Raw genomic sequence first — 15,504 nt, 5'->3', positions numbered from 1 at the left:
GCCACCCCTCACTAGGGTGAGGCACCCTCATATCCCTTGTTATTCTTGTTACTTTGCTTTTTTCTATATTAATCACAATCTAACATTTCCCACATTTAATAAGATTTCTTTTCTCCAGAGCTGAGACAGGATCACAAGGTTGAGCCCAGCCCAAACAACTTAGCAAGACCCTATTTCAAAAAAATAAACAAAACTGTTTTTAAAAATTAAATCAAATTTCATTTAAAAAGGGCTGGGGCTAGCCGGTGGTGCTCGCGAACAGAGCGAGCTGTGGGTACTCGACATGGTGGCATCGGCGGTGGTGACTGCAGCGCCTAAGGGGAATGGGGGTGCCAGTGGCTGGGCCGGGCCCAGCGAAAGCAGTGGCATGAGAAGGAAGAAGGGCCCGGGGCCGTTGGCCACAGCGTACCTGGTCATCTACAATGTGGTGATGATGGCGGCGGGCTGGCTGGTTATAGCACTTGGTCTGATCAGAGCCTATCTGGCTAAAGGGAGCTACCATAGCCTTTATTATTCAATAGAAAAGCCTCTGAAATTCTTCCAAACTAGAGCCTTACTGGAGATTTTACATTGTGCTATTGAATTGTTCCATCTTCTGTTGTCCTGACTTCTTTCCAGGTGATCTCAAGAGTTTTTCTAATATGGGCAGTAACACATAGTGTCAGAGAGGTACAGACTGAAGACAGTGTCCTCCTGTTTGTTACTGCTTGGACAATCACAGAAATTATCCGTTACTCCTTTTATACATTGAGTCTGTTAAACCATCTGCCTTATCTCATCAAATGGGCCAGGTACACGCTTTTCATCATGCTGTACCCGATCAGCGTGTCAGGAGAGTTGCTTACAATATATGCAGCTCTGCCCTTTGTCAGACAGGTTGGCCTGTACTCCATCAGTTTACCTAACAAACACAATTTCTCCTTTGACTACTATGCATTCCTAATTCTGATAATGATCTCCTACATTCCACTTTTCCCCCAGTTATACTTCCACATGATACACCAGAGAAGAAAGGTCCTTTCTCGGACTGAAGAACACAAGAAATTTGAATAGTTCCTGCTTCCTCCACCATCCCCCCAAACCAGACTTTTCAGTGATCAAAAAATGCCACAGACTTTTTGAGTTCCCAATACATTTCATAGAAAAGAATTAAGAACTATTTTTAAAATACTAAAAACAAAAACAAAAAAACCAAAATCCAGTGTCACATGGGCCTGGGATTTTATAAAAAAGAAAAATTTTAAAAGCTATTACATAAAATGTCCTGGCTGGTCCATTTCAGCATGCTCTTTCAACCAGAAGTCTTCAGTATTTACAATGGTGCTAGAAAGGGATTTGGCATCTATTCCTCATGTGTCCGTCACATATCCAATAAAGAGAGACCTATCACACTGAAAAAAATAAATAAATAAAAAATAAAAAGGGCTGGGGATGTAGCTCAGCATGAAGGCCCTGAGTTCAATTTTTGTTGTTGTTGTTTTTTGGTACCAGGGATTGAACTCAGGACCTTGCGCTTGTAAGGCTGAGTTCAAATTTTTAAAAAGGGTTTTTGTTTTTGCTTTTTGGCTTACCACCTCTTTTTGCTACACTCTGAGCTGTGGAACAGGTGTTCTTTTGTCCATAGCTATGTTCATCTCATTGAGTGCAGGCTAGGCACCCAAGTGCTCAGAAATGGTGTCTCCCACCTAAATACACAAAAGAGTTCATCCACATCTGCTGGTGGTGCAGCTGTGTGCTCAGGCAGGCCCCCTTCTCCAGACACAGCAGGACCTAGCTAGCCTGCTCATCCCCCCCAGCCACCCACAGGGCACCACTGGCCTCCTGTACCACCTCAAGAGAACATCTGAACCCCAACAGAGGCTGTGCTGCTTAGGCAGAGGCCCTAGGAGGCCGGAACACTGCCTGCCTCACTCTTCCCTGCTGGGCATCAGGGAGGGAGGATATCCACCTCCAGGGGTGGCCCTGCCTCACTCAGAGCTGTGGGCCGAGGAGGCTCCCCAGCCTGCAGGGAGGTGAACACCACAGCCCACAGGCCAATTTTATACTTTCCAACTCCGTTTTCTTCAAGGTGGTTATCTGGCTCCATGCCAGGGCAGGGAAGGTGTCCCTGTGGTGGGGAACTGGCAGTCACCAAGGAGATGGCCTAGGTGGGGAAGGGAGGCTAGGGTTGGGTCCTGTGAGCATCAGGGACAGCGTGCCTCTCCAGCTGAAGCTAGGCCTCTTGTTTCTCTAAGCACATGTTTTCCATTATAAATACAGTCCATGCTCCTCACAGAAAGTACAGAATCTCAGAAAAGCATAAAGCCAGGTACCCAGGCTCCCTGAGGGAGCTGCTGAACCTGTGTCCTCCATGCCCTTCGAACTAATGGCCAGCAGCTCCTCCCACACCCCCTCCACCAGGGGCCTGGGGTCTCAAGGGTCCCACTATCACCCGGGAGCCTTCATCTTCTTTAGCCACTGGCTGGGCTCCAGGAGTTATGGCAGGGCAAGGCCCTGAGGCTGCACCCTGGTTGAAGAGATGCCTGACACTCTCCCACCTGTCTGTGCCTAGCAGGATGAGGCCCTCAATTATTCTTTGTCAATAACCGTGGTTCTCCTGGGATCTTGTGCAAAGCACAGGTTCTCAGACAGCTCCACCTGCTAAGAGAGGCAAAGGGAACCCTGCCTTAGACTTGTCCTTAGCCAGTGCCTAAGTCCCAAGCCCACCAGCCAGCTGCCCCCCCACCCCCCAACATTCCCACCCTTGTCCTTGAGTCTCTGGCAGCCGATCTCAGCCTTGGTAGGACCCAGCACTGCTCCCCTGATTGAAGACTCCTCACCCTTCAGCCTCTTGGGAAGGCCTAAAGAAACCCTGTTGGCCTCCTGCTAGGGTCTGCGGCCCAGAATGGATGACAAGAGAACAAGGTGAGTGCGGGGACCATCACTGGAGTCACTGCCAGTGGCCAAGGACTGGCAGGCTGGTGTGTGAAGGTTTGGGCAAGGACCAACCGACCAGGCTTGGGCATTGGAGAGCTGGGCCAGTGCAGTGGTTCCCGCTGCACCCACTCACCCCCTCGAGTATGCGACCCGCCCACAGCACGTGATCTACCCAGCCTACCCCCCACTCGCCTCGCCGGCCCCGCCCCCAGGCGCACGCCCGACCCTCACCCTGACTGCCGACTCCACATTCCCCGACCCCAAAGACTCTGCTATTCGGGGTCTGCTCCTGCAACCCCGCCCCGACCTACCCCTACCCGACTCCGGCCCCACCCTCGGGGCTTCTTCCCGCCCCAAGTGATGGTCAAGCCCCGCCCCCGCCACAGAACCTGCGAGCACGGCGCGGGCTCAGGCTCCTAGCCAGGGGGTGCCGCCGACCAGGTGAGTGCCACCCTTCCCTCAGCCCCTGTCTCCCGCGCGGCGCCCCTGCCCTGCGCCCTGACTGGGGCCCCGCGCAGCCTCTGATACCCCTCCAGGGGCTCGGCGCCCTGCTCGCAGCTCCGTGAAGCCCCGCTTGGCGTTCCACTGTGCGCCTCCTGCCTTTGACGCGCCGGGGGCCCCCATGCTCCCTTGGGTGCCCGCGGGGCTCCCCTGCCGCTGTCCAGTGCCCCCTCGCGTCCGTAACCACTCCTAGACTTAGCCCCGCATTCCTCAAACCCTTCCGCTCCCAGTCCACAAGTCTCTGCGACGCGGAGTACGCCCCGTGTGCCCGGTCAGGCAGCTGCCGCAGGGGACCCGGACGGCCTTCTCTCCCCATCGGTCCTTCTTCCCCACGGCGGGCAGGCTCTGGGGCTCTGGGAGCCAGTCCCGGGGATGGTGGTGTAGGAAAAGTGCATGGAGTTGCAGGGCCACTAGGACCGGCGAAGGGAGGGGTGTGAGAGTCGCATGCAAAGCGCTCTGCTCTCTGGGCACAGGCCACCGACAGTTCAGCGTTTGTGCTCTGGATCATACCTGACCGCCAGGGCACCCACCCCTCCCCAGGAATCCACCCACCAGGAACCTGCCAGCTACCAGGTGCCCTCCAGGGCAGGGAGGGGAGGCCAGGAGCCCAAAGTCAGACCTTTGAAGCTGTTTGGGAGAAAGAGATGGGGCAGGGGTAGGGACACCCAGAGCCTTCGGGCACAGGTGGTGAGAGCAGCAGTGACCATGCACTGCAGGGGGTTCCTGGTAAAGCTGACATTTCCAAAAAAGTGTGCTGGAGTAGGAGGTGGACTTGCAGACCTGCTGAGCCCTGAGGAGGCTGTGCAGCTCTGACCTCCCTGCTGCTGCCCTGGGTCAGCCCACACCCACCTCAGTTTACCCCTCCTGAGGAGAATCTGCCCCCACCCTGGCTGCCTTAAGGACAGTGGAGTGAGGGAGCAGGAGTGGAGCTGCCTCCAGCCCGCTCTGATCAAAGGCAGAAGCAGAGCTCAGAAAGCTCATCCTGGGGTGGCTGAGAACCATGTTTGCTCCACCCAGCATAGGAGGAGCACTGGGTGTCCACAACCTCCAGGTGAGGTGGGCCCAGGAGTGCCCTGAGCACCTCTCTCGGCTGCAACTGACCTTAACTGGGACTGGCCTGGCCTGGGAGGGGTCTCAAGGTGCAGCCCTGACCTCTGGCCACCAGCCATGGGGGATTCTGGTGCTGAGTCCCACTTCTGTCCCCAGGCTCCTGTCAAGTCTCCCCCCACACACACCTTCTCTCCAGGAGTCCAAGTAGATCCCTTTCCTGATGCTAGAGGGGAGATGTAGGCTGTTCAGGACAGTTTGTGAGAGCTATTATTGAGCTCTAGGCATTCTGCACAGCATCTTGCATGCTTTGGCTCCTTTCAACAACTTCGGTTTGTAGGACTTTCTGACACCTGAAGCCAGGGCTCTGGAAGCTTGGTAGCTTCCCTAAGATCATAGGCTAATGTGGGCAGGAAGCTTGATGGGAGTGGGCCTGCCCCACTGCCCTGATAGGAGGCCACCAAGCAGGTCCTTCCCTGGTGGGGGTGTGTGGGGCCAAAGGCCCCATTTTGGCTTCTTTCTCATTGAATCCTCCCTCACAGTTGAAAGGTCCCCGGGGCAATTTTCCCATGAGCGTGTAATTTTTGTAGCTAAAAGATTGCTGCTTCCAAATAATGGCTCTTGCAGAATTATAAGAGGCAGGCAGAGAGCAATGGGCCCATTTTGTTCTTTCCTGCTCTGAAGTGTACCTGGGGAGTTGGAGTGTTTATAGGGACAGTAGGAGCAGTGGCCTGGCAGCCTTCAGAGGCCCTCCCAGGGTCTGGGTGGCCTCAGGGGAGCCCTGAGCAGCTGAGAGCTCCCATAAAAGATGGAGGAGCTTGTTTGATTTAAGATCAAACGTGCATTTAGGAGCTGCTGCTCAGAAAGCCCAGGACTCGTGCTAGCCAGGACCTGAGCCCCACTGGTCCTCTGCCCTCTTGCGGATAGACAGCTCACCTTCAGGGTCTGCTCCATTGTCTCTACCCAGTCCCCATTGGGTCCCACAGGGCTTGGGCCAGAGGTCACTCCTTGGTATTTTGAAGAAGGGTGACCTGCAGGCCTCTGCAACTGGCTTGTGCATCCTGGTCGCCTAGATTCTTACATGCCCGCCACATCTCCAGACCACATCCCTGCTAGAATCCATGCCACAGATGCTTCCCACAGAAGCAGGCTTCCCCTGATTCCCTCTGAGGCCAACTTCTAGTGCCAAGGCTCCTGGGAAAGGCCTGCTCCTGGCCAGGCACAGACATGGGCTAAAACCATGGTGATCATGGGCCCCGGCTGACCTGGCCTCTTCCTCAACCCAGAGATACTTTTCAGACCAGAGGTTTGCCAGAAGGACTCCTGGGCAAGGTCATAAAATGCAGTCACCCCAACCTAGTACTTTATCTTTTTATTAAATAGGATTTTGTCACACACTTCACAAAGGATCACAGCACATCAGCCAGTGCAGTTGGCACCCAGGGGCACAAATCTAGCAAAACAGAAAGTGTGCTTCCCTTCCCTCTGAGTAGAACTTCAGGTGACACTTGTCTCTCAGGCTGGCACCAACACCTCACCCCTCCTGCCACTCTTCTGCCACTCCTGGTCAGGCTTCCATCTTGTCTCTGGCTGGTATTCCCTTTTCCTGATGCTTGGCAGCTGTGGTGGTGCTACTGAACCCTGACTCTATTCTGCTCAGGATTGCACTCAGTGGTACTATGAGAGCCCACATCCTCTCTGAGGGGTGCGTCTTAACCCCTCCCCTCTGGCCCTGCTTCTCTTCCTTATTCATGTGCTGTGTTCCTTTCAGCCTCTTTTAGTTCTCTTCAGTATTCTCTAGGCTGGAGTCAGTCTTGACTTTCATGGGCTTAGGTTTTGGTTTTGTTGTTGTTAGCTTGTTTGAATGACTATTTTTTTGTACCCCAAATCTGTAAATTTTAGAAATAGACACCTATTAATTTTGCTTCTTAAAAGGCCAAATTATTTCATATTTCATCCATGCCTTATTTGAGGATCCTGTACATGTAAAGTATGTTCTAAGCATATCAGTTAAGTCATGGAGCTGTTCTTGGCTCTCCCAGCCCTTTTTTCCCTGTCTTCCACATCTTAGCTGCCTCCACTCAGCCCCCTGGTGTCCCCAGGATGAGTTCCTCCCCTGGAAGCCATGGGCGTCCCCTATCTGCATTGCTCACCATGGGTCAGCGAACAAGTCCAGAGCTCTGGAGTAGCACAGTGTAGTGGCCTTGGCTCAGACCAGAGGACTCCTGTCTGTGCATGGGCCTGGATTCTGTCTGGATTGTCTGGATTCTTTGTGTGCTTGGATTCCTTGCTGGCTGCCCCAGTGCCACTCAGCAAGGTACCAATCCTAACCCTACCCAGTGCCCTCTTCTTCATCAAGGGAGGAGTTATTTTCTTTTTCTTGCCCCCCTCCCCACCCTGTACTGGGGATCGAACTCAGAACCTTGCACTTGTGAGCCAGGTGTGGTGCCACTGAGCTAAATGCCCGGCCCTTTTTCATTGTTTTTAATGAAAGATTTCAAACACACAGGAAAACATAACATGCTGTAACAAGAGTGTATATCTGTCACCTGATCCAACAGATGCCAACATCCTCTCTACCAGCCTCATTGCCTGTCCACAAAGCCCCCTATGCCAGCCCCACTACCTTTGTGGTAGGCTGCTTGGTGTCATGCCCCTAGGCTATGCCTCTGCCCTGTGCATTTCCTTGGCTGTCACTGTTCTGTGCATCTTGTGTTCACTTGTTCTTGGCTACTGTGCTGTATGAGACAGTAAGCATCCACCTCGTTCCTTGTTATGTTGCTGCCTGGGGCGAAAGAAATCTATCATTGCTGGGGAGGGGATGAGCCTCATCCTAGTCAGGCCAGCATCTGAGGACCTGCTGCCTCCACGTGTCCCTCAAGGCTGTGATAGCAACACCTATTAGGTTGCTTCCCAAGTCATTACAGCACTGTCTGACAGGTTGGCCAGCCACTGCTGGGCGCTGGACCTCTGGGGTGATCACTGCTGCATGGATTCTCAGAAAAGCTCTGGTTGGGGGTGGACATGCCCACAGGGGATGGTGTTCCCTGGGGTCTGGTAGGCAGTGGCAGAGCCTTCTGTGGAAGGAAGGCCCATGCCCCAGTGGAGTCCAGCATGGCTCCTCAGGAGAGCAGGCTGGAGGTCAGTGCATGTCCTGGGGGTATCTACTGGCTGTGAGAGCCCTCTGCAGCCCTGTCTCTCCAGAGTGTGCTCCGGAGCCCTGGGAAGTAGAACCTGCTAGGCAGAGATTGCCCTCCTGCAGTGCTGTCTTGGGGGGAACCATGGAGCGTAGGTCACAGGGCAGCCACAGAGGTAGCATCAGCAGACGCGGGTCTCAGTTCACCAGCCGCCTGCCCTGCTGTCCCCACGGTGGCTGCTCCTTCCTCTCTGGGCTTGTTTTCCAAACAATTTGCTTAATGTGATTCCCGGCTGAGTTGAACATGACTAATCGTGTTTACCTACTGCTGCCGGGCAGGCGGGGCTGAGGATGGGCCAGGAGGAAGGAATGCTGGATGCACCCAACTCACTGGTTCTCCCTTCTCTTGTAGAGACGCACACGTGCAAGTGGCCTCCATGGAGCCTCTGTACCCGGCCTTTACGCCTAGCTGGAACACCTCAGCTGCCAGCCCTGGAGACAACCACAATGGGACACCAGTAGGGTCAGCACCATCAGCGGGGGCCCGGGCAATACTGGTGCCCTTGCTGTACCTGCTAGTGTGCACTGTGGGGCTGGGCGGCAATGGACTGGTCATCTACGTGGTGTTGCGACACGCTAAGATGAAGACGGTCACCAATGTGTATATCCTCAACCTGGCCGTGGCAGACGTGTTGCTTATGCTGGGCCTGCCCTTCCTGGCCACACAGAACGCTGTGTCCTACTGGCCCTTCGGCCCCTTCCTATGCCGCCTGGTCATGACACTGGATGGCATCAACCAGTTTACTAGCATCTTCTGCCTGACCGTCATGAGCATTGACCGCTACCTGGCTGTGGTCCACCCGCTCCGCTCTGCCCGATGGCGCCGCCCACGAGTGGCCAAGCTGGCCAGTGCTGCTGTCTGGGCCTTCTCGCTGCTCATGTCTCTGCCACTGTTAGTCTTCTCAGACGTGCAGGAGGGCTGGGGCACCTGCAACCTCAGCTGGCCAGAGCCCGCGGGGCTGTGGAGTGCAGCCTTCATCACCTACACGTCTGTGTTGGGTTTCTTCGGGCCGCTGCTGGTCATCTGCCTCTGTTACCTGCTCATCGTAGTGAAGGTAAAGGCTGCAGGTGTGCGAGCAGGGTCCTCGAGAGGCCGGCGATCTGAGCGGAGGGTGACCCGCATGGTGGTAGTCGTGGTGCTGGTCTTTGTGGGCTGCTGGCTGCCCTTCTTCATTGTCAACATTGTCAACCTGGCCTTCACACTGCCTGAAGAGCCTGCCTCTGCTGGCCTCTATTTCTTCGTAGTGGTCCTGTCCTATGCCAACAGCTGTGCCAACCCACTGCTCTATGGCTTCCTCTCTGACAATTTCCGCCAGAGCTTCCGCAAGGTTCTGTGTGTTCGTGGGAGCTACGGCATGGAGGATGCTGATGCCATGGAACCACGGCCAGACAAGAGTGGCCGACTACAGGAAGTCACGCTGCCTCCTACACGCAGCTGCCAAACAAATGGGCACATGCAGACCAGCCGGCTGTAAGAGCCACCTGGGTCTTTCAGGGACCACCCAATGTCATCTTCCTGGTGTGAGAGTGTGCTGAGGCACTCATCCTTGGGCTGCACCTCAGATACTCTTTAGCAGTGGCCTAAAGAAAGGAGCTGCCTGGGACAGAGCCATGGATGGACACAGCACAGCTGGCATCCTGCAGTGACTGTGTCATTCCACCACCCCCTTTCCCTATGTGGGCCAGTTCTGGAGCTTTGGGGGACTCAGCTATGCCCCGAAATATCTGGCATCTCCAGCTGTCCTAGCCGAGCCTATCACAGCCTCCAGGCCAAGGGAGCCAGCAGAGGCACTCTTCCTGACCCCTGGTATGAGCTGAGGCCTTGCTGCATGTGCCCTTCATCATGGGAGCTCTGTGTCACCTGGTCAGTGGCCAAGTGCTACTCTTGAGAAATTAGACAACCGAATATACTCTACTCTGGCCTCCGTTCCCTAGAGCTGCCAGGGGCCAGGCAACAGCCCCAGATCCTCACTGGCCATGAGACTCTGTGGACATTGGGGCAGCAGGTGCAATGCTAGGATTTCCTGGGATCCCAGAATGAACACTGTCCTCAGGGCCCTACCCTCCTGTCCACTTGGCCCAGTGGTGGGAACTGTGGACAGGGCAGACACAGGGATTGGCCACCCTGGGATGAGTTCTGTCCAGGTGCCAGCAAGGCAAGCTGAGGTGAAGAGCTCTGCTGGAGGTCAATGTGTGAAGGCTGTGAGGACCCTTCTGGGACAATCAGGAGCTCTGGCCAGGAGAAGGAGCAGGACAAGTGGACAGGAGGGAGTTGGGAGAGTCTCGCCTCCCAGCGCAAATAGCACAGCCTGGGAAGATGGTGCTGTGTGGATGGATGCAAATGCCAGCAGGTATGGGCCCTGAGGATCCACCCTCAGGATTGTTCTTAGCCCACGACAGCTTCTCTGCTCTACCAAGGCCAGGAGTGGAGCCCTGAGAATCCCTGTGCCACCACCTTCCTTGGGCCCCCAGGATGCCTTGACTTCTCTCTGAGGCTGGAAGGAGAAATCGGCTCCACAGTCATCTGCTCTGGGACAGCCCTGTCTGACACTGCCCAGGCCCCCCAGGAAGATGCAGGGGACAGGGCAGGATAAAGCCAGGCCAGCGCTGCTAAGTCTCCCGTGTGACACCCAGACGGCTCATCCTGGAACATGTTCTGAGTACCAAAGGCGCTTGTGTTTGACAACCTGCTCCCTGAATAAATTAGAGAATAAATGTTTGATTCTTTCCCAAAGCAAATATTGTCCCTGTAACTGAGCAAAATCGGCACAAACCAGAGTGTTTTGTAGGTGTAAGGCTGCCCTGGCCCCAGGAAACCAAACCCTGACAAAGTAGGGTAGGACCCAGACCCAGCTGCAAGTGGGGAGCCAATGAGGCAGGTGGTTAAACAGAGTTCCCTAAAAGTCAGGCGTCATCAGAGTTCTGGCTGGGTCTGGCCCTGCTTGGTTTCCTGGGCTTAGTAACTGCCCCAGGGGATGGGGGGTCTTCATGTGGGTTGCCAGAATTCTGTGCCCAAGTCACCAGTAGCTGGAGACAAAACCCACCCCTACACACTGGGGGTGGCATCCCAAGGAGAGATGTGCCCAGGGAGGAATCCAAGGCTTGTCATCCTCCCACCCCCCCTCAAGCTCCCTGGGACTTGGATGCAAAGTGCATCTTCCACATGGCTTACAGCAGCAAGCAGATGGCTTAGATATCTCTACCCAGATCACCTTCTCCAGATTGATTTGACATCGAGCCCTCCCTCCCCAGGGTCCGCCAGCCTGACACCATGGAGTATGGCTATCCCTCTGTGTCATCTCTGGGGGGCTTGGGTGGAGACTGAGGCTGCCCTTAGAGTGACCTGGCAACAGCTGGAATATGCTTCTCAGTGGACCTTGGTCCTTCTGGGAGCTTTCTGCACCCTGGGCACCCTGCCCCCCACCTTGTCCAACCAGGAGCCCTGTGGATCCTGCAGTATCAGCCAGATGCAGGGACTTGTTTCCTTTGTTCCTACACACTAGTCTCGAACCCCACAGGGCCAGTCTGGTCCCCAGGCTGTACGCAATTCACCTGCTGCCCTCCGCTTGTGGCCTTATCCTAGTCAGATGCACAGCACTCCCCTCTTGTCCTCCCTTGTGGTTCCTGCCATGCTGGCCCACAGGGGTCAGTAGGCTCCCATTGGTCCCCCCAAGAGTAGAGCCTGGATCACCTCTTACTACCTGCAGCCCCTGGGCCCGGTAGAGAAATTGCGTGTGAAGGCTCAGGCCAAGGAGCACAGTGTGTGAGTTCTCCACTAGTGGTGTGGGGAGGGGATTGGGAATAGAGAGGAGTAGGTACAGTCCTCACCCCTGCCCCCGGAGCTATGGTGCAGGTTGTGGGAGGAGGGGAGAAATTGGAGGAGGGAGAGGCTGGATGCAGGAAGTTTTGTCCAGGACAAGAGGCAGCCTGGCCCAGGGCAGGACATGGAGGACCAAAGGTGCTGAAGAGGCAGAATCATTGTCCCTGGTGTAACGGGGGGAAGTAGCCCAGGCTGGCTCCTGGCTGGGGCATATGGGAGAGCAAGACCCCAAGTCTGGTGGTGGAGACTGTGGAGCCTGTGGGATATTCCGGGGGAAGGGGGGTTCTGTGGATTCCACAGGTTCTGGGACCAGGCTTGGCCAATGTGGATAGCTGGGGGGACACATGGTAAGGGACAAGGACCTGGACACCCCATGGGCACCTGTATCAAAGGCTAACAGGGGTGTCCAGGAGGAGTATGGGCTCTGGAAAGTCATGGTGGTCCTAGTGTATTCTCGAACCCATCACAGGTTTCAGGGTCCCCACAGCCACGACCACTGGGGCTGAGGGGCTGTAGGGGATGAGGGCATGAGAGAACCTACAGGGACCACGGGGCAGCCTCTGTGTATAGATGTTGGGAGGGGAGAGCAAACACCTAGGGCCGGAGCAGTGACCTGCTTTATGGGCTCTCTGTCCGCATCGATGGGTTTTATTGGCCTCTGGGCTCCCGCGACTCCCAGGGTGACCTTGCTCAGGAAATCCGGCCTGTAGGCAGGGACAGAGACAAGGGACAGGAGGTATCTGTTTGCCCGGTAGGGCGGGGTGCAGACCAGGAAGGGAGGGTGATGGCGAAGCAGCCTCCACAGGTGTGTGTGGGGGTTATTCTCCCCACAATGATCTAAACCTAGGCTCACTGGATGGGGGGCGCAAACAAAGCTGGGCTGAGGGCCACAGTGGCAGTGGCTCCTCCCAGGAGCAATGCCGATGTCCCTGGCAGGTTCCTGAGGAAGGGTCCCCCTCTTTCAGGTGTTCCAGGGAGGAAGGAGGGAGGATGGGGTGCTAGTATGCACTGGGCAAAGATGATGGGGTGCTGATGAGAGGGACATCATTGTCTCTCACCAGATGGCCCCCCAAGGATGGGAGTCAGGGGAGACTGTGGGTTCCCAGGGTCCTGGGATCAGGACGTCTCTTCACTCCCCTGCGTCCTCACCTCCCATGTTTCTTAGACTCTGTCCCCTGTCACAGGAACAGGTGCGCTTAAACTAAGCAGTTTGAGGAATACCTAATAAAAGGCCACTTGGTGCTCTGGATCAGTGCCCTGGGATAATAGGGGACAAGGTCACCAGAATCCAGAGATGGAGGGGTTGGCAGAGGCCACCTGACCTGGCATAGACCTCTAGACAAGAAAAGTGGCTGATACTTTCTCTCCCTCCCATGCCCTGCTGGCTCTCCATACCTGGACACAGCTGGAAGTTGTCATTGAGGTCCATTGAGACCAGCCGTCAGCACAGCGCAGAGGGAAGACAGATGAGGGTACAAATCACATGGTCATCTATCCTGACTGGGTGGACAGGAAAGGGGTGACTAGGAGCTGCCCTTGTGTGGGTCAAGGATCTGCCACTCACCCTCCCCACCCCTCCTGACTGGTTGCTGCCCCTCCCCATGGGGCTCTGAGCTTTAGGAGGGAGCCCCAGCCATGCCTGTACTCTCAGAAATCCACATCCTTACTCCTAACCCATCCCTGAGGGTCATACTAGAGGTCCCTGAGCGAGGCAGGGGCTGCATTTGAGAGGGTTCTCTGTGGCTCTCCTGCCCATCTGGCTGAGACTTCCCTTCCCCAGCCCAGCAACTACGATTTCACTTTCTGACTATGGGTTTGACTTCTCTACAAAGGATTTTTTGTTTGTTTATTTGTTTATTTTTGTTTTTTGTTTTTGAGACAGGATCTCGATAAGCAGTTCAGGCTGGCCTTGAACTCACTATGTAGCCCAGGCTGGCCTGGAACTCACAGTGATCCTCCTCCCTCGGCCTTCTGAGTGCTGGGATTACAGGCATGTGTCCCATACCTGGCTCTACAAGGGTTCTTATAAGAGTGGAATCACAGTATTTGTCCTCTTGTGGCTTTTTTATTTCACTTATCATAAATGTTCTTGAGGTTCATCCATATTGTATCGGGTGTCAGAGTTTCCTAAATAATACTTTATTGTAGCCGTGGCATGTAATCCCATTTACTCAGGAGGCTGAAGCAGGAAGACCACAAGTTTGAGCCTAGTCTGGGCAACATAATAAAATCCAGTTTCAAAATTTAAAAATTTTTTTTGAATGAGTAGGAATGTAGCTTAGTGATTGAGCACTTCCCTAGCATGCTGGAAGTCCTAGGTTCTATCCCCATACCACATGCAAAAAAATTCCTTCATATCTGGGTACCACAGTCACCATGAATGGACATTGGGTCGTGTCACTGTCTCATCCTGTTTGTGCTTTATAACAATTTATAAAGAATGGAAATTTATCTCTCTAGAATCCTCTTGCCTATCCATTCTTCCAGGCTCTTGTCAACTCTTTTTACAAAGTTAAAAAAAAATGAACATTTTTTTTGCACAAATGTTCAAATAGCATTATTCATAATAGCCAGATGTTTATCAACAGATAATGAATAAAATGTGCTCTGTCCATACAATGGAATACTACTCAGCCATAGAAGGAAGGAATCTCGACAATGTGGATGACCCTCAAAAAACATGATGCTCAGAGAGAAGCCAGGTACACAAGAACAGGCTCTGTGCGATCCCCGCTGACATGAAATGGTCCAGGACAGGCAGGCCAGCAGGAACAGAAGGCCAGACAGAGGTCACCAAGGGGGCTGTGGGGAGGCTGTCAGATGGGCACAGATTCCTCAGGGGCTGAAAACATTATAGCAAGTCAGAGGTGGTGGCTGCAGGTTGTGAATGTACTAACGGCTGCTCAGCTTTTCATCCTGAAAAAGTAAATGCTATGTTGTATGAACTTCACCTAATTTTAAAAGACTGGGTTTTTATTGGAATTCCAGTGGACCAGAAAGCCAATGTGGATGAACCACTTCCCAGCAGGTCTCACCCCAGTGTCCCAGGGCTGTCCACAGATCCAGAGATTTCCCTAGTTTCTTTTTTTTTTTTTTTTGGTACCGGGGATTGAACTCCAGTCCTTGCGTTTGCACAGCAGGCGGCGAAACCACTGAGCTAAATCCCCACCCCCACTAGTTTCTAATGATCAAGTTGGAGCCCACCAGCCAGTGCCCTCAGTGCTGCTGGTTGCTCCCCTGTCCTCCTACTGGCCGGGGTGCCATTGATTTTCCTGCCTCCAGCCTCTGACAACAAGTACCCATATCACTCCTGCCAGGCTCACTCTGTCCCTTGGGCTTTTATCATTTAGCAATAATCGAATGTTGACTTTATCTCATACCTCTCCAATTCTCAGTCATTAAAAAAATAAATAATAAATAAATGACAGGGTGGGGGTTGGTAGGATGCAATCCTGCCATTTCTGCCTGGGCCCTCACATGGCCCATTGAGTGTGTGAGGTCTTCCCCATCCTGGACCTCAGAGAACTGGGGTCACCAATGACACCTGAAACTTATTAGGGACCCTTTGCCTCCTCCTGAGAGGTAAAGAACTCCTCCCCTTTCCTTCCCATGCTGCAGCCACTTTAACATCACTCATGCTAGTGCCCATGGTGGGCAATGTAGCAGCAGAGATAGCTGTGGTCCCTTGTCCTCTTGGCCCTGCCTCCTCAGCCTGGCCATGGGCATCTCTGGGTCTGAGGGCCAAGGATGCTCCCTATAGTGCCAACTCAGAAGTGATAAAAGCTGCAGACCCCAAAGAGGCCAGTCCAGGACTGACGAAAGGAGCTGCTGCCTGGAATTTCTGGAAGCCCCTGCATGGGGCCTGGTGCACTCAGCACCTTGTGAGGACAGACATCCTGCCTGCCCTGAGATGCCAGGTCTCTCATTTTCCCCCTACAGACTCCATCAGAGGACCCTCCTTGCAGATGGAGGCTGTACTGCCTCTGCCCTCCTACTTGGCCCTAGGCCCCAGTAGAGCTGTGAG

General features: G+C 54.2%; 1 protein-coding gene and 1 pseudogene across 1 annotated transcript; both read left to right on the top strand.

Moving 5' to 3' along the window:
- Positions 1 to 229: 229 nt before the first annotated feature.
- On the top strand, positions 230 to 1,935 carry LOC101711563 (very-long-chain (3R)-3-hydroxyacyl-CoA dehydratase 2 pseudogene; annotated as a pseudogene).
- Positions 1,936 to 3,139: 1,204 nt separating this feature from the next.
- On the top strand, positions 3,140 to 10,393 carry Sstr5 (somatostatin receptor 5). Its single transcript, XM_004873843.4, has 2 exons — positions 3,140 to 3,357; positions 8,013 to 10,393. Exon 2 carries the CDS (start codon positions 8,038 to 8,040, stop codon positions 9,133 to 9,135), a length of 1,098 nt encoding a protein of 365 aa, XP_004873900.1. The 5' UTR covers positions 3,140 to 3,357; positions 8,013 to 8,037; the 3' UTR covers positions 9,136 to 10,393.
- The last annotated feature ends 5,111 nt before the right edge of the window (positions 10,394 to 15,504 follow it).

The sequence above is a fragment of the Heterocephalus glaber genome, unplaced genomic scaffold (assembly GCF_053883595.1).
Source record: "Heterocephalus glaber isolate CG9 unplaced genomic scaffold, H.glaber_assembly_v1.0 deba00001781, whole genome shotgun sequence".
Lineage (NCBI taxonomy): Eukaryota > Metazoa > Chordata > Mammalia > Rodentia > Bathyergidae > Heterocephalus > Heterocephalus glaber.
Note: the sequence above shows the minus strand (reverse complement) of the source record. Positions and strands in the feature narration are given on the sequence as shown.